The sequence below is a fragment of the Gavialis gangeticus genome, unplaced genomic scaffold (assembly GCF_001723915.1).
Source record: "Gavialis gangeticus isolate Ggan-Ray unplaced genomic scaffold, GavGan_comp1, whole genome shotgun sequence".
Lineage (NCBI taxonomy): Eukaryota > Metazoa > Chordata > Crocodylia > Gavialidae > Gavialis > Gavialis gangeticus.
Genome location: NW_017729019.1, coordinates 12,355,669 through 12,371,617, shown reverse-complemented (window position 1 = coordinate 12,371,617; position 15,949 = coordinate 12,355,669). Strand labels below are relative to the sequence as shown.

Here is a 15,949-nt window from a genome sequence, read left to right as displayed (position 1 = left end):
GCAAGGGAAAGGAAGGCCCCGTTCCTGCCCCTGGAATCATGCAGGACACAAGAGTTTTTTTTACAGACCTTTTTTTCAGAAAAATAACTGAAGGGGGGCTCTGCCAGGCTGGGTACCTTAGGTTTTCCCCAGAGCTGGTGGAAGCAGGGCCCAGTACAGTAGCTAGCAGCTGCTGCATGCGCAGGGACCCAGTATGAGGTTTAGGTGCCCCTTGGGAAGGAGCGCACCAGGCTGGCTTCCTGGGGTGTAAGGCATAGTTAACAGCCAGGGAGGTCTCTTCTCCCTTTGTTTGCCAAAGCAATTTCCATTTCAGCAAGCACCAAGTAGAGCACTGTCATTGAAGAGGGAGGAGTGGGAGAGAGACATGCCAACCCAGAGAGCCTGAGGTAGGAGAGAGGTAGAAGCGTGCTGCGCAAAGGGGCCAGCCTAGCAGCCCCCGCCCAGCACGGGGAGCAAGGTGGGGGAAGGAGCTGAGCCAGACAGATGAGGGGCCAGGAGACGATGGACACAGAGGCAGCACTCAGTGCTTGTCTCCCCACCTCAGCTCCACCTGCTGCTGGAGGTAGCTCTCCCTTCCTTGGGCTCCTGCAGGGACGGATAGGAGCAAGCAGTGAGCAGGGAGCCCCTGGCCAGGGCAGTGGGGTGCCCGGCAGCCCCCATGCTCCCACACTGTTCCCCACGGCTGGGGTAGGGGGTTCGTGCCCGCATGGTCTCTACCTGCTGGCTACTCGCTCAGGTTGAGGGCACGGAGGTAGTCAGCCAGGCCATTGTCATCCATGGCATCCTCACTGTACGGGTAGCCTGTGTAGCCGCCTTCTGCCATGCAGTACTGCAGGAACCTGGCCACGTGGGGACGAGGGCACGTTAGCAGTGGCTGGCACGGCCACTCCGTACGAGGGCGATGCCTTGCAGGAGAGCAGGGCAAGACACGGGCCATGCCTCACCTGGACCAGTGCGGATCCTTGCTGAGGACGATTGGGTTGCCCACGATGATCAGGAGAGCTTTGGCTCTGGTGACGGCCACATTGAACCTCTGGCCAGAGAGGGTAGGTGTGAGGTCTATCCTTGACCCTCCGTCCTGCCCGTGCCCCAGCTGGACCCAAGTGGTTTGGGAGCAGGGCGCATCTGGCTCCCCAGCGCTCATGCCTGGGGCAGTGCTGGGGACAAGGGCTGCCCATGCCCAGCCAGAGATGCAGGCACTTGCGAGAGCTGTGGTTCTTACTGGGCCAGACAAGTGTGTGCCGTTGGGGAGAGCTGCATGCTCCCAGCCCTCTGGGCTTGGTTAGAGAGGAAGGGGTTAAAGAAGGGCTGGGAGGGGCAGGGCGCTTGCCAGAGCTGCCCCCAGTTACCCCACAGGTGGATGTCAGGAGGAGGTGCCCAGCTTGGGAGCAGCTCTGGGCTGTGCCATGAAGGCTTTTGCTTAGTTTTGGCCTGGTAGTAGCTGCCCTCAGCCCAGGGCAGCAGAGACCTTTCCCCGCAGGAAGGCCCCCACCTCGGGGCAGGGCAGGGCAGGGGGTGGCAGAGCGGAGCCCCTGGTGCACCTGGGGGCTTTTGAGGAAGCCGAGCTGGAACTGCTCCTTGATGTCCAGGTGGTCACTACAGCTGCGCACGGTGGAGATGAGGATCACGCGCCGCTCCTGGCCCTGGAACTCCTCCACGGAGCCAACCTGGGGTGCACACAGGGCTAAGGCAGCCTTGCCTGGGCCCTCCCTCTGCTGGGGCTGCCTCCCACATTGCAGCAAGGGGAGATTTAGGGGTGCTGGGGGGTCCAGGATGCCCCAGGGAAGGAAGTGGGGGGGGGGGGGGCCAAGTGCAGACTAGTAACCACCCTCTCCATGCTGCCTGAGCACTGGGTCTTTGAGCTGGTGTAGGCAAGGGTGCCAGGCTGGCATAGGAGATGCCCCTCCAGGCACAGCCCAGTTCCTGGTGCAGGTATCACTGCAGAGACCCCAGGGGCACAAGGGCCTGGGTGCTCTGGTGTCTTCTGCCCTTCCAGACCCACCTTCAGCTCCTGGATGTCTGGCAGTGCCTGCAGCTTCCGGTCCAGGCTGGTGATGGCCTTGCGGATCTTCTCCACCTGGCACGGGGGTGCGGGGAGAGAGGATGAGGTCCCCAGTGTGCTTGGGGCCGTCCTCCTGCGTCAGGTCTTGGCATCTTGTGCATGCTGTGAGGGGCTCCCGGCAGCACAGCCTGACTGGGACATGCACCCCGGGTGTGGGGGGCTGGGACCCCGCAGCCTCTCACCTGCTTCCTGTACGGGGAGATGATGCCAATGTCCTTGGGCGAGATACGAGGGATGCCTTTCTTGGCCTGGCTCTTCAGTAGCTTCTTGAGGTAGGTGACCACGATGTCAATCTCAGCCACATTGAAGAAGGACGGGCTCTTCTCCTCCCGCTGGTTCTCCCCTTGGACCCCGTGGAAGATGATAGGAAAGCCCTGGAGTGGGGCAGGATGGGGCAGGGTCAGACCCAGGGACTGCCCGGCAGGGCCCGGGGGGCAAGGGCCTGGCCAGGCTGGGCCCCACCTGCTTGGGCAGCTCCGGCCAGGCACAGTAGGAGTGGATGATGCCACGGTCCGCGTGCTCCTGCAGCTCCCCCTCGTAGAACACCTCGTTGGGGATCTTGAAGATGGCAGCGTGGGACCTGGGGGACACCAAGGCATTTGCACGGGGCACAGGGCTGCTCCCCATAGCTCCCGTGGCACCGGGGATGTGGCCTGGAGGCATGAAGCCCTCAGGGACCCCCGCCCGCCCCGGCTTCTGCACCTGTAGTTCCTCAGCAGCTTCGTGACAAACTGGGAGTTGTAGCTCCCACCGGCCTTCTGGTACAGTGAGTTGTTGTGCATGAGCCGCTCCAGCAGCGAGACGCCTGCGGGACACAGCGACGGCGCTCAGCCACGAGCCCCCCGCAGGGTCCAGCTGCAGCACTGGCAGGGCAAGGCAACGCGATGCGTGCACCAGAGACGGCCTTGCCGGGGTCTGCACTCACCCAAGCTGTGCTTGATGCTCAGCGGGGACCTCAAAATGGGGCCCAGCTGCTTGGGGTCCCCTGCCAGCACCAGCTGCCCACCACTGGGATTGGTGTCCCGGTCCATCGCACTCAGGATACCTGGGCAGAGGAAAGGGGGTGGGAGCGGCAGGAGAGCCCTACCCAGCGCCAGCCCTCAAGTGTCCCATGCGCGTCCAGGGCTGCCGAGACAAGGCGGCAGAGCCAGGGCAGAGGGGCCTGGCGCCACTCACCTGCAACAGCCGTCACGCTCTCCGGCTCCACGGCGTGGCCACACTCATCAATGAAAACGTGGGAGAAGTGGCCCAGAGGAAACGCTGCCGAGGCCAGCCTGGAGGGACACCCACGTGAGCGAGTGCCGTGCTGGACTCCCCATCCCGGCCCCTGCACTATCCAGACCCATCCTACCTCCCTGCCGGGATCAGCGTGGTGACGAGGACCCGGTACCGTTGCAGCTCGTCCCGGCCAGGGTACACGTAGGACCGCTGCGCTGCATCCCAGTTGCAGCAGGGCTGGGAACAACCACAAGCCTTGGGGCAGGGCACGCAGCCACATGCCCCAGGGCACCGCTCACTTGGGGTAGTGCCAGCTGGCCTGGGGCCCCCCCAGCATCTCCAGGAGCCGGGATGGGCATCCACCTACCTTGATATCTGCAGGCACCTGGCTATAGTCGCGGCTGCTGGCATTGAGCCTGTAGATCTCCCGCGCGTCCCGGTGCTGGAGCAGGCGCTGGCAGAGCAGGTCGGCGGCACTGTTGGAGGGGGCACAGGCCAGCACATGCGAGCCCTTGATGCGGTCCAGCACCTGGGCACACAAGGAGAGAGGGGAGCAGGGGCACAGCCATAGAGATGGGCAGGGAAGGGGCAAACTCCAGCTCCGAGCCCCGTCCTGCTCCCCTCACCTGCTTGATGGCCTCCACTATGGTGACCGTCTTGCCTGTCCCTGGCGGCCCAAAGATGAGGTAGGGCGCGGGCCTGGACAGCCCCGACACGATGCCCCTCACAGCCTCGCATTGCTCCTTGTTGCTCTCCAGGCTCCGGTCGAACAGGCTGCAGGGAGGGCGGCAGGGCCGAGCTATGCTGTGGGAGCCCCCCTTCGCCCCATGCGGCCTCCCCCCCGCCCAGCCTGGCCACTCACCACAGCTGGGCACCGTCCTCCAGGAAGGACATCTGCGCGGAGGAGGTGGGGAAGAGGATGTCCTTCAGGCCTCCCTTTGCAGCCAGCTGTACGGCCCGGTGCTGCACCCGCAGGGGCAGCCGGTTGAAGGTGAAGGTCACATCGAAGAGCAAGTTTTTCACAAAGCGAGCCAGCAGGCTGGAAGCAGGTGGAGGTGAGTGCCCAGCTCTGCCTCAGCCCCTGGCACCCCAGGGGCCTGGTTTGGCTCCCGCAGGTTGGCCCGAGCCCCTTGGTGAGACGGATAGGGCCGGACACAACTCACCCTTTGGAGAAACCCAGCTTGACACGGTCCAGCTCCACGCGGTGCACATAGCCCTTGTACTGCACCAGCCCGTGGCTGCCACGCTCGGTGCCCAGCGTCGCGAACAAGTGGTCGCCCCTCAGCAGAGATGGGCGGTTCTCAGCCACACCAGGCACCTGCGGGAACAGCTCGGGTGGGCACGGGGATGTGCCCCCAGCTGCGCCAGGCAGCCCGTGCTCTTCCTCTCCTGGCCCAGCTCTCACCTTCAGGATGAGCAGCTGCTTGTTGTCTGGGTCTTGCACCATCGGGGTGTCCTGCAGGTCGTAGCGCCGGATGTCGACCTCCATCTGCACCTCCTCGAGGTGCAGCAGCAGCTGGAACTTCTCTGCGTAATTCCCAAATTGCAGGGGCGCCTCCAGGGAGGACCTGCGGGCAGTGCCAGCCACGGCTTCACCCAGGACCCGCTTGTACCCAGCGGGGACCCGAGCAAGGGGCAGTTGTGTCTGGGAGGAAGGGCTGCATGCCCTGCTTGCTCATGGGGCCAGGACCCCTCAGTAGTCGTGCCAGGCTCCGGGGAAATAGGAGCTGGGCGTGCAATTCCTGAGCTGCCTGGTGGACGTAGGCAGCAGGAGAGGCGCAGGGACCCGCGGGACGGGTACTCACCACAGCTTGGCCCGCTCCTTGTCAGTGCCAGGCATGCGCCGGATCACGTCCTTCAGGCTCCGTGGGTAGTTGCACTGGGGCAGCGGGATGCGCTGCTCCAGGTCCGAGTGCTGGGAGCTGCAGGGGTGAAGGGGACACTGCAGGAACGGGCTAGGGCTGGTGCTCTCGTGCTCAGTGCCATCATCCACCAGAGCTGGGCACGGGGTGCCTGGGAGCAGCCTGCAGGGAGCTGAAGCTGCCCCATGCCCATTCTGGCTTGCACGCGCACAGCCTGAGATGCTCAGGCCCGTGGGCACTGCCTTGTGCCCCACAGAGTGGCACGCTCCTGCCCCGTGAGCTGGGCACCCACACAGGGGACTTGGCCGCACCTCCGCAGGGAGCAAACGCGGGGCCTCAAGGGCTCTTTGAGCTGCTGTAAGCCAGCGCCAGTCGCACGGGGGGTGCCTTGAGCCAGGTCCAGGTTGCTGGGCCGTGCCAGGGTAAGCAGCCCGCGGGGCAACAAGGGAGTAGGGGCTGAGCAAGCACATTTGTACCTGTTGGGTAAGACACCCTCCTCAGTGTGGACGGTGAGGGGTTTCTGCAGCCCGTCCTGGTACGGCGTGTAGGGCACCGTGGGCCCCAGCTCCTCCGCCAGCCTGCTTTTGGCCACAGCTGACATGAAGCGCCTGATGGCGAAGGGGCCCGTCTGCTCAGCCATGAACTCAAACAGCAGCATGACGGGGAAGTAGCCGTAGTGCTGGGTCAGGCACTGCACCTTGATCAGGTGGGAGCTGCCTGCGGCACAGCGGGCAGTGAGACCGCCTGTCCTGGTCTCCCCGGCGGGGAGCAGGGGCCGTCGCTTGAGGCAGAGAGCAAGCACGGGGCCAGGTTCCTCCCCCACGGCCAGGTCCAGCAGCTCGGACATGCACGAGCTGCCCACGACATAGCTCTACACCGAGCGCTGGTCACCCAGTCCGTCCCTCCAGCCTGCGCTGGGCTGCACCCCACCCCAGCTCCATGCTTGCACTCCCAGGGTTTCCTGTCCCCCAAAGCATCCACGCCTGGCCCTGCTGGAGCAGAGACCCCTGCGGCACCAGGCCATTTCCTCTTGCTCCCATGCCAAGGCCAGATTTGGGTCCGGGAAGAATTTTTGCCCAGGTTGGACCAGGGTTTCCCTCCTTCCTCTACAGCCCAGAGCATGGCCAGCAAATCCACTTATCAACCCCCAGCTATAGCAGGGCATGTGGGCACGTGGCCCTGCCTGCTCTCTGCATGTGTTGGTTTTGAGCCCATCCCGAGTCTTTGGGCATGTTGGGGGAGGGGGGGGTGCACAGGATGGCCTGAAGGGCTCCCCAGTCCCGATTTTGGTGGTGCTAGGTTTGCAGTACCCAGGCAGGAGGACCTGTGCTCCATGCATGCCGCCTGCCTGGGGCACTGCAGCAAACTGGGCAGACAGCAGGGCTTGCAAGCAGCCCCACTGCTGCTCCTCTGGGCAGGGGGTGGGAGCAGGGGTAGCTGCCCGGCCTGGGGGGAGCCATGCCCAAGTACCTTTCTGCAACAGGAAGGTCTGGCCCTGGGTCACTTTTTGCGTGTCGTGAAACTTGAATTCCCGCGTGCGCCGCAGTGGCTTGAACTGCTGGATCGTGACAGGCCCCACGCCGTTGTTCTGCACCTGGATTGTGACTGTCTTGGGCACATTGGGTGTGACAGCAAAGCTGATGCGGTCGTTGCTCTGGTCGTGCTCACAGACCACGCTTATCCCATGCTTGGTGCTGATGAACTCGGCCCTGTGGGTGCACAGGGGCATCAGGTGCTTGGACCCGGTGGGGTTTGCCCACCTGCCTGCAGGGCCAGATCCTGCAAACACCTCATGCAGAACTCCTCCCAGTGTCAGTGGGATCCAGCCTGGCACCAGCAGGACCTGGCCCAGGGCTCCCAGCCCTCCCGCTCGCTGCAAGCCCGGCTGCGCGGAAGAGACTGCAGGAGCGCTGCATGGGCTGAAAGTGCCAGGCCCTGCCGGGGAAGGGCTCTGGGCTGCCAGGCTCACGATTAATTGACTCCACCAGACAAGCAGGTCATCAGTGTAAAACTAACACCAGCAAGTTCCCCACCCCCGCCCTGGCGTGCCAGGGAGGGTGGGACTCAGCCCCACCAGACGTGGCAGGAACTGAGGGTCCAGCCAGATTCAAACAAAGCCTGGATGCATCCTTGGCATGGCCTCTTAAGCAGCTTCCTGGACCCAAAATACTAGAGGCAGCGAGCACGAGAGGAGCAGGGGAAAACCCTGCTCAGACGGTTGCTCTCGTTTGCAGCCTCCACAGCCGAGGGACACAGGAAACCAGGCACGACCCGGTCCAGGGCAGGTCCCGTGTTCTCCACGCCACTGCTGGGACTGGGGCGAGGCGGGGTGTGTACCTGTCCCTGGCCCGCCCTCTGCGGGGACCCTGGCTGGGGCCGGGTGTCTGGTCTGCATTGGGCTGATCACCAGCTTTGAGCAGGGGTCTCCGGTACAAGTCTGCGACCACCACTGTCTCTTTCACCTGCGGAAGACGGAGCCCCGCTGTGGCATCAAACCAGCCCAGAGCATTTAGGAGCCGGGGCTGCCAGGACCCATGTCGCCGCGGCCGGGGCAGGACGTGGGACAGCAACCCCTGGCTCCCACGAGAGGGTACCCTGGGAGCCTCGTCCTGCGTCGCAGCTGCAGGAGCCAGGCCCTGCACACACCTACCTTGCCAAAGCGCACAAAATCCCCGCGCACCTCCGCCCGGCCACTCTTCCCCATGGTGTAAAGCACGGAGGAGAAGTTGGGCACAGTCTCTCCATCCAGGCTGCAACAACGACAGGAGGGGAAAGGCAGCAAGCTGGGCCCCGGCACAGCTCCTCCAGGTGGGTAAGGGCATGGGGAGGGGAGGAGGAAGATGCTGCAGGCTGGGGCATCTCCCTGCCCTGCTCCTTAGCTGGGGCTGCCATGGAAGACACTTTCCCACTAAAACCAGTGCTAGGCCTGGCAGGGGGCAGCGCCCTTCATTACCAGCTGCAAGAGCCCAGGGGGTGGGGAGCAATGGCACAGCCTAGGAGCTAGGACTCCTGGGTTCGTTTCCTGGCACAGACATGGACTTACGGCAGCCTTGGACAAACAGCACAGTCTCCATCTGTCTTCCTCCCTCCGTGCAGGGAGGAAGGGCAGAGCAGGACAGGGCACAGCTGGGCAGGAAGGGCCTGAGCTTGGCGCCCATGTGCAGGCAGCAGTGCCCCTTACCCCTGAGGGCTCAGGGAGTTGCGCAAGCAGAGGAGACAGCTGCAGGTCCAAGGTCCCCGGGCGGCGTGAGCAGACAGCCAGCGTTTGCTCAGGGCAGCGCCCAGCCCTGCCGGGGCACAGGGAGGTCCCCCGCTCCGCTGTTTTGTGGCAAGATGGTGCTCAGGGCTGCAGGCCGGCCTGCCCACATCGCCCCTGCTCCTGAAGCCAGGGGCTCCTTGGCCCAGGCGGGATGGCAGGAGGGACCCGCAGCCGTCAGCAGTCCCCAGGCCCAGGCGCTCCTGGCTGGCAGCTGCACATCAAGTCCGGCCACTGGCCACAATTAAGGCAGGGCATCGCAGTGCTGGGGTGAAGGGAGCCCTCCAGGCTGACCCAAGCAGGAGCCATCTGCCAGGGCCCAGGGGCTGGCACAGACAGACTGGACCGCAGCCCCCGGGGCTGGAGAAGGGCCAGGCCAGCCGGTCCCTGGCAGTGCCCTTACCTGCTCCTGAACTCCTTGCTGTAGATGCTCCTCAGCACCTCCCGGCTGCTCTGGTCCTCCCGCCCCGTGTCCTTCAGGAACTGCACAAACTGGTCCCCCGCAGCTCTCCTCTCCCTGAAGGTGGACTTGGGCATGTCAGGTGGCTCTGCCAGTAGTTCCTCTGCCTACTCTGTGCTCCTCACGGCACCAGCCCCTGCCTCCTCTTGCAAAAGCAGCAGCTAAGAGCTTCCCCAGAGCTGGGAACTCAGAGAGCAGAAACGAAAGTGAAAGAGAAACAGGAAGAGAAGCAATATGGGGGTGGCACTGTGCACCACAACAGCTACCAGGCTGGACTAGGTAGGGGGCAGCACTGGGCCATCACTTCCCTGCCCAGCCCAGGCCATGCCCAGGGGCTGGAGGGCAGCTGCAGGGATCCAGCCCTATCACCCCTTGGAAGCCCAGGGCAGGCGGGGGGGCTCTTAAATAGGATGGAGATGGGCGCAACCTGGGCTGCAGCCCCTCCCCCGGAGCAGTTAAATGCTGGCCTTGGGGCAGCTGTAGGGATTTTGCTGAGCTTCCTTAGCACCAGGTATCTAGGTTGTAGCCATATTTGTTTGAAGTGGTGTTTGTCACCCTATGGGTCATGAGCCTAGGCTGCAAGAACATATGAAAGGGTTGCAAGCAAGCTTTAAAAGTGGGTTCTCCTTTAAAAGAGAAAAACAAGAGAAACAGTGGTAGAGTTCCAGCTGCTTGGGACTCTCCCTGCCCCGCATGCTGGGGGCAGCAGGTCTGGACTGACCACTGATGTTTGGAAATAGGTCTTGCTACAAAAAAAAGTTGAGAACTGCTGGCCTAGAAGCAAAAAATCAGAACTCATGGCAGAGGTGATATCTCTTTATGAGACTAACTAGTTACGCGCAAAAGTATTCTTTATCTGCAAGCTTTTGGGCACAGGCACCCTCCTTCAGGCACAGGAGAGAGCAAAGCTTGTAACAGTTCTCCTAGGTAGAAATGAAAGCTCATATTCCACAGGAGGGCTGAGGGTGTGGTACCATCTCCTGTTTGGAAGAGCTCATTTGGTGCAGATTAGTCACAGAAAAGCTGGAGCAGTCTTTTTACCTCTAAGTTGCCTGGCGGTAAGCAGCACGTAGAATCCTCTCTGATCATGTTTCATGTTTTACGGAAGAGTGGGAAGATGGAAAGCTCTTCTGGGCGGGGATGTCTGTTGTGGTTGGGGGGGCTAGTTGTAGCGGTGTATCTCGGAGTCTCAGTGCTCTGTGAAATGCAAATTCGCTCGAACAATCACAGGAGCCTGCAGCGTGGTGTCAGCCTTCAGGTGGTAAAATGTTTCCTTTTTGTAAAATTATGAGGTTTTCATACCAAAAAGAGGCTAAAATTTGATATTGTCCGTGTGTCAGGGATCCAGGTGGTAGCCATATTGGTCTAGAGGCAAAAGGAATCAGAACTTGTGGCAAAGGTGATCTCGTATTAGACAAACTAGATATTTGCAAAACCAAAAATCTTTACTTGCCATCATCTTTCAGGCACAAGCCCCCTCCTTTAGGCACATGTGAGAGCAAAGACTGTAAAAGTTGGAAATGAAAATTCGTATTTCACAGGGGGTCTGACTGTGTGGTAAAATCTCCTCTTTGGAATAGTTCATTTTGTGCAAAAGTTTTTTGGCAAATCCAGTTGGTCTAATAAAAGAGAATCTCAGCCACAAATTCTGATTCCCTTAGCAGCAGGGCTTAAGTATGCTCTGTCCATGCAAAGTCCCCAGGGAACAGGTGGAAGCAGCAGGCTGCTTTGCAGGCCCCATCCTTGGGTTAGAGCCCCCCAGGGTCTCGGGGGCTGCTGCCTTCCTGCTTCCCACCAGCCTGTGGCCCCTGGAGGGTGGATTCAAAAGCACCCAGAGAGCTCACTGGTGCTGGCTGAGGGCTGAGCTTTGGGCAGGCAGTGAGTTTCAGGGCCTAGGCCATGGGAAGATAAGGATTGAGACCTCAAAGGGAGCCCCCCCATCCAAGGGAGTAGGTGTCAAGGGGGTGGCTGCAGCAACTGAAGGCCACACCTGGGTATGTTGCGGTGCTGGAGCTGACTGGCTGGGCTTGTTTCTGCTTTTACAGCAGGTGCTGAGAGAGTGGGGAGAGCTGGAGACCTCTCCCAGCCCTGCCACAGCCAGCCAGTCTGACCCGGGGTGAGTTATGGGACCAGAGAAGCAGGGGGAGGCCGCCTGCGGTTCAAGCAGAAACATTTTCTACCATTTCTCTCATGTGCAAAGTTTAATTAAAGTCAGTGCTGGACCTGGTGTCCCTGTATGATGTGTAGTCTCGAGCTCTTTCACAGCATGCTTATCAGATCTCACAGTACTTTACAAGGTCTGTAGCATTGGCCCCATTTTATAGATGGGGAAAACTGAGGCAGGTGAATAGTGGAAGCCTGGCTTGTGTGCCTAGCTCTAAGTCCCAGCCCAGGGCTCTATCCACTAGACCTGCCTTCCTCCCACATGTCTATTTTACAGGCTGTAGCCTACCAAGGGCAGTCAAGGTAGGCTGGTTTGATGCTTTTCCTGCTACATGTGCACCAGGTGCTTTGATAGACTTGGGCAGTGCAGAGACCTGTTGGTGTTTGGCTTGGTGGGGATGATCTTTCCATTGCCCTAACATCTCTCTCTCCTAACTGGCACATGTTTCTCCTTGCCACACAGCCCCCAAGCTGGGATGGACCTGTACCTTTAAGAGCCCTCAAGCCCAGGGGCTGGGCCCAGTTCAGCAGGGCCATGATGAAGATTGGATTCACCTGCTGCTGCTGAACTGGAACCTGGCTCCGCTGGTCTCCGCCCTCTTGCAAAGGAGGTGGGTTTGAGGCCTCCACTCCAGCCCAGCCTGCTTCTGCAGCACCCTCAGCCTTCTGGAGATGGGTAAGAGGTGGAAGGAACAGTCTGTCCTTTGCTTTGGCTGTGATAGCCAGCTAGCTTCTGCTTGTCTGGGGCAGAGGGAGCCAGGGTGGGGGGTGGGGTGGGAAGCAACTCCCACTGGAGTGTGATGCACACAGTGTAACAGGCTGGTGCAATGAGGACGGCACTGGGCAGGGATGGTTGGCTGTGCTGTGTAGTCCCAGTGTCACTTTTCCCTGGCAATGTTTCACCCTCCTCCTTCCTTACCCAGAGGAGGTATGGGGTGGAGGTGCACGAAGCACTGGGAGTGCCTGGCCAGGAAGGTGCTAACACCACTCAAAGGATTTTGGGGCTCTGCAGCTTGGTGTAAGGGTGCTCAGTCCCCTTGGAGCCAGGGAGGAAAAGCATGTGAACTCTTAAGAAGTGGTGGAGGTCTGTGTCCAGGATGTAGGACAAGGCTGGATTTGGGCTCCACTGCTGGGCGGAGGCGATCCTGGTGCTTGCTCTGGTGCACTGACCTACCAAGTTTTTTACTGAGTTTTCTCCTTGGTGCAGCTTCTCCACTGGTAACAGTGGCAGGGGCCCTGGGCTGATGGCACTTCGGCTGGCCTCGGTGACCTGAGGGCAGTGGAAATGTTTCCAGGAAAAAAACCATAGGCCCAGTGTGCCAGCTGTCCACAGTCCAGGGCATTTGTATGGGATGCAAAGCATGATGCTATAGCAGCCCCAGAATGACTGACTTTGATAACCAAAGGGAGTGAAGGTGGTGGTCACCATCTGGGATGGTGCTAAGCAGCAGCTGAATGGAGCATTACAGCAGCTGGGGAAGGCATGCAGTGCTGAGTCTCTGGGAATGCTTTGTGGTGGAGCACCTCCTTCCCCGGGGCCCCAAATTCCTGGCACACCTTGGTTGAGTGGCTCCTAGGTTGTCTTAGGCCTGGCAAATGTTCCCATCCTGGTTAACTTCTCTCCACCCTCTGCCCATGGCCCTCTCCCTACAAAAATGTGCCTGCTTGCTGTATGGGCCTTTGCATCTCTGTCTCATGGGGTTGTAGTGTTACAGCTGTACCTATGTAAGGAGTGCACAAGGGGTGCATGTTTTTTAGGGAACTCCTGTACAGTGGGGGAAGAAGCGTGACAAACTTTAAGATGCAAAGCATCCTTTTTCAGCTAGTCGAATGTGACCTGTCTCCGTCTGAGGCAACAGCTGGGTGATCCTGACTTGCAGAATGCCTTGGACAATGTTTGGTCTTGAAACACTTTAATATGCAAATAGGAGCAAGCATTGTTGCATGTAGCTTTATATATAAGAAATAGTGGAAGGTAACCAGCTTGCAGCTTGTGTCAGCAGACCTCAGAACAAAGGTGCATGTGGTTTTCTGTTCTGTGGCAAGACCTATGCAACCATGTCTGCTGCCAGGAGCCGGGAGAGGTTGAACTGTGACCTAGTGAGAGTGGGGCAGTGTCAAGGTATTGGAGACAGGTGTGAGGAGCCCCATGTGTCCTGTCACAAAGGAGGCATCTTGCAGTCCTCGGAGCTAGTCATATGTTCCTCCTGACTGCGAGTTTCCAGAACTGCAGTTCTGTGTGATGTGGGTGGAAAAACAGTCAGCAGCTCTGTGTATAGCCCTAGTAATGCTGCTGTTACCTGATGCAGGGCAGAGAGTTTTGGTAGCAGCTGCCTGTGTTCTGCTTGGGAACAAACAGGAGAGACCATATAAAGGACAGATGCAAGTAGCTTTAGAACAAAGACTGGTGTATTTCTACTGAGCTCGTTGACACAGGGTGCGGGTGGGATGGATGAACGGATATTCTGAATGGCAAATAATACAAATATATCTTTATTCTGACAATTTTCTCACAAAGAATGGGACACGCAACTTTGTGATACCACTGAACAGAACCTAATGTTTAATGCACAAGCAGCCCCCCCCTGCCTGCATGTTTAGAAATAGGAAGACACCAGCCAGTTTAAAAAAAAATCAGACCTTGGGAGAGGCCCAGTGACAACCACATGTAAACACAGCAAAGGGAATCAACTAACATTTTATTTAGCAGTGTATCTAAAATGCGAGAGAGATTCCGCCTGAGGGAAGCTGCTCTGCCGTCTGTTACTCCGGGTTCTAAGAAATCAGAATAATTTAGCACGGGTTTTTAAAAAGCAGTTGAGCTGAATCCCAGCGTTCCCTGTAGGTATAACAAAAACTGGCCACAACAGAAGGAGATGAGGAGGGAGTGTGGGCTGTCTCTCACTTTGGTGCAGATCTTTTATTTGATGCAGCCATTGTACATGCCAGCCATTCATATGCCTGGGGTGCCCTCTAGGAACCTGCCACAAAGCATCAAAGCACAACATACCCAGGATTCCTTAGACATCTGCATGTTCACCTGGAATAGCAGTCTTGGTCCAAACTAAATGGATCACCAGTGATCCAACTTGGACCTGGATGAAGCGTTGTGTAAAAATGCAGATGTCTGTTCACCATACGTCCAAGAAAAGAAAGAAGCAACAAATGTTCATTTAAAGGGAACGTGGCTCAAGTCTTTGGATAAAAAATCCAAACTTGCTTTCTCCAGAAGAGTTGGCCTCCTTGGGACTGCTGCATGGGGGTTTGCAAACTCATTCCAAATACTACACTCTATACTTGGAGGCCTGCTGCTTTGCAGAGCTAGCAGCGGGGCATGTGGGAGGATGTGTTGCATCTCACAGCATAGTGCTGTGAGCTGTTGGCAGAGCGGACAAACTGACAGGAGCACCATGTAAGCGTGCACAGAAAGTGCTCCCAATACCCTCTGCCTGCGTTTATAGAAGGGCTTTCAGGGCTAGGAAATTTTCCAACCAGAACAATTACAATGACTCCAGACCAGAGCTACATCACTGAACTATTAATGTGGCTTAATTCAAAAGACCTACCAGTAAATGCAGTCACAGCAGGGAGTTTATATGGCAGGGAACATAAAACACAAAGACAATGCTATTTGTTCAACAGTTCTCTGTGAGGCTAGAAAACCTGTTAACTTTGAAAGCCCTAGCAAGATGCTGCACTGGTTTAGAAACCGCCTACTTGGCATAAGACCACGTTTGTTTTTTGCACGCTAACATTTCATACATCTTCTCCATTCTGCCTTAAGCGTTTTGCATTTCTTTGCCAATCTTGTAGCTAAGGATTTTGTTCCAGTCGATCTTGGTGCGAGTGACCGGGAGCTGCCGACGTAAGGCTTTGAATGTGGTGTCTGACATAGTCTGGTAGTTTTCGCTGATCGCCGTCTGCAACAGCAAGTGGATGGAAGGTCAATGTCTCGCTATAAATTTACCCGTGGAGGGTGCTTCAAAAAAGCACTAGGCTGCTATGCAGCTTTAGTGCTATCAGTCCCTACTAAGGGGAGGCACACTACCAGGGGCTAGTGAAGCAAAATGAGTGTTGTGGATAAAAGAAAGAGTGTCTACTGCCCTCCTCTCCTGTTCTTCAAGTGAACTTGGTGAACATGGCCTTTTGGAAGAGGCCTGAAGGAGAGGCAGAAAAACTACAGCAGCAAAGGCTGAAGCATGGGGTTCCTTCCAGTGTTTCGTAGCAGGAGGTGGAGAGGGGCATTCAGTCCAGGACTCAAACACTTGCTGGCCTCACGACTGAGGATGTCCATAGAAGTGCCCTCTGTGACCTAGTGCTGAACTGGAGTTGGTGCCCTTCCAGCCTCCTTGTTAACACCCTTCTACAATACCAAGGCATCCTGCTGCTGGTGGCCATTGGAGGATTAAAGCTAGAAACAAGCATGAAGGCACAAAGGATAAGAGGGAGGCCAAGCTATGGAGTGAAGCTGTGCATCATGACCACTTGGAAATGGTACATTTAAAAAAAAAAAAAAAAATACAGAGGGAATCTGCCAGGTATCTGCTAGAGTCTTACCTGGTACTCGTTTTCTGCATGTTCTATGACTTTAATAAATTCCTTGGCTGTTTGGACATCGTTCTGTAAAGTCAGAGGAGGAATTACTATTTTCAGATTCAAAGACTGAGTATTACAGTGAAAAAACAGACCGTCTCCTAGAATTCTCTTCTGGAGATACTAGGAGCATAAGCAACTGGGAACAGACTCAGCTGATGTGCATAGGAGTTTAAGCACATGGCTTAGAAGTAGAAGCAGACTAGTTAGGAGGCATGTTGTCGGCTCCAAAGGAAAGGGAGGACTGCCCTCTAGCGAGCAAAATCAGATGGTCACTCCCCAACAGATGATGGGGATGCTACTTCACTGGCTCCCACTTATTTAAGGTCCAAGCT

General features: G+C 57.9%; 3 protein-coding genes across 3 annotated transcripts in view; all 3 read right to left on the bottom strand.

The window, feature by feature from the left end:
• Positions 1–235: 235 nt before the first annotated feature.
• MOV10 (Mov10 RISC complex RNA helicase) lies at positions 236–6,123 on the bottom strand. Its single transcript, XM_019514084.1, has 18 exons — positions 5,619–6,123; positions 5,086–5,202; positions 4,686–4,848; positions 4,444–4,598; positions 4,143–4,319; positions 3,907–4,054; positions 3,648–3,809; positions 3,414–3,517; positions 3,239–3,336; positions 2,988–3,107; positions 2,765–2,867; positions 2,525–2,642; positions 2,245–2,436; positions 2,003–2,077; positions 1,542–1,667; positions 945–1,033; positions 718–839; positions 236–585 (listed from the first exon to the last, which is right to left on the bottom strand). The coding sequence occupies exons 1-17, from the start codon at positions 5,987–5,989 to the stop codon at positions 725–727; spliced, it is 2,433 nt and encodes an 810-aa protein (XP_019369629.1). The 5' UTR covers positions 5,990–6,123; the 3' UTR covers positions 236–585; positions 718–724.
• Positions 6,124–6,282: 159 nt separating this feature from the next.
• Positions 6,283–8,959, bottom strand: LOC109295099 (putative helicase MOV-10). The gene is made up of 5 exons (XM_019513753.1): positions 8,802–8,959; positions 7,793–7,892; positions 7,480–7,604; positions 6,589–6,851; positions 6,283–6,293 (listed from the first exon to the last, which is right to left on the bottom strand). The coding sequence occupies exons 1-5, from the start codon at positions 8,933–8,935 to the stop codon at positions 6,283–6,285; spliced, it is 633 nt and encodes a 210-aa protein (XP_019369298.1). The 5' UTR covers positions 8,936–8,959.
• A 4,539-nt stretch (positions 8,960–13,498) lies between these two features.
• The window catches only part of CAPZA1 (capping actin protein of muscle Z-line alpha subunit 1), a 20,002-nt gene continuing 17,551 nt past the window's right edge, over positions 13,499–15,949 (bottom strand). The window contains exons 9-10 of the mRNA XM_019514083.1: positions 15,579–15,641; positions 13,499–14,941 (exon numbers count right to left, since the gene is read on the bottom strand). Coding sequence (XP_019369628.1) covers positions 14,801–14,941; positions 15,579–15,641 — 204 coding nt within the window. The 3' untranslated portion in view covers positions 13,499–14,800. The remainder of the gene's footprint in view (positions 14,942–15,578; positions 15,642–15,949) is intronic.

Coding starts and splice junctions, on each gene's coding strand:
- MOV10 (XM_019514084.1), bottom strand. CDS start 5,989: ATGTCCGAGCTGCTGGACCTGGCCGTGGGGGAGGAACCTGGCCCCGTG. Junction 4,320..4,443: donor AAGCTGGGTTTCTCCAAAGG/GTGAGTTGTGTC, acceptor ACCTGCTTCCAG/CCTGCTGGCTCGCTTTGTGA. Junction 4,055..4,142: donor GAGGACGGTGCCCAGCTGTG/GTGAGTGGCCAG, acceptor CCCTCCCTGCAG/CCTGTTCGACCGGAGCCTGG.
- LOC109295099 (XM_019513753.1), bottom strand. CDS start 8,935: ATGCCCAAGTCCACCTTCAGGGAGAGGAGAGCTGCGGGGGACCAGTTT. Junction 7,893..8,801: donor AGCAAGGAGTTCAGGAGCAG/GTAAGGGCACTG, acceptor TCGTTGTTGCAG/CCTGGATGGAGAGACTGTGC. Junction 7,605..7,792: donor ATTTTGTGCGCTTTGGCAAG/GTAGGTGTGTGC, acceptor CGTCTTCCGCAG/GTGAAAGAGACAGTGGTGGT.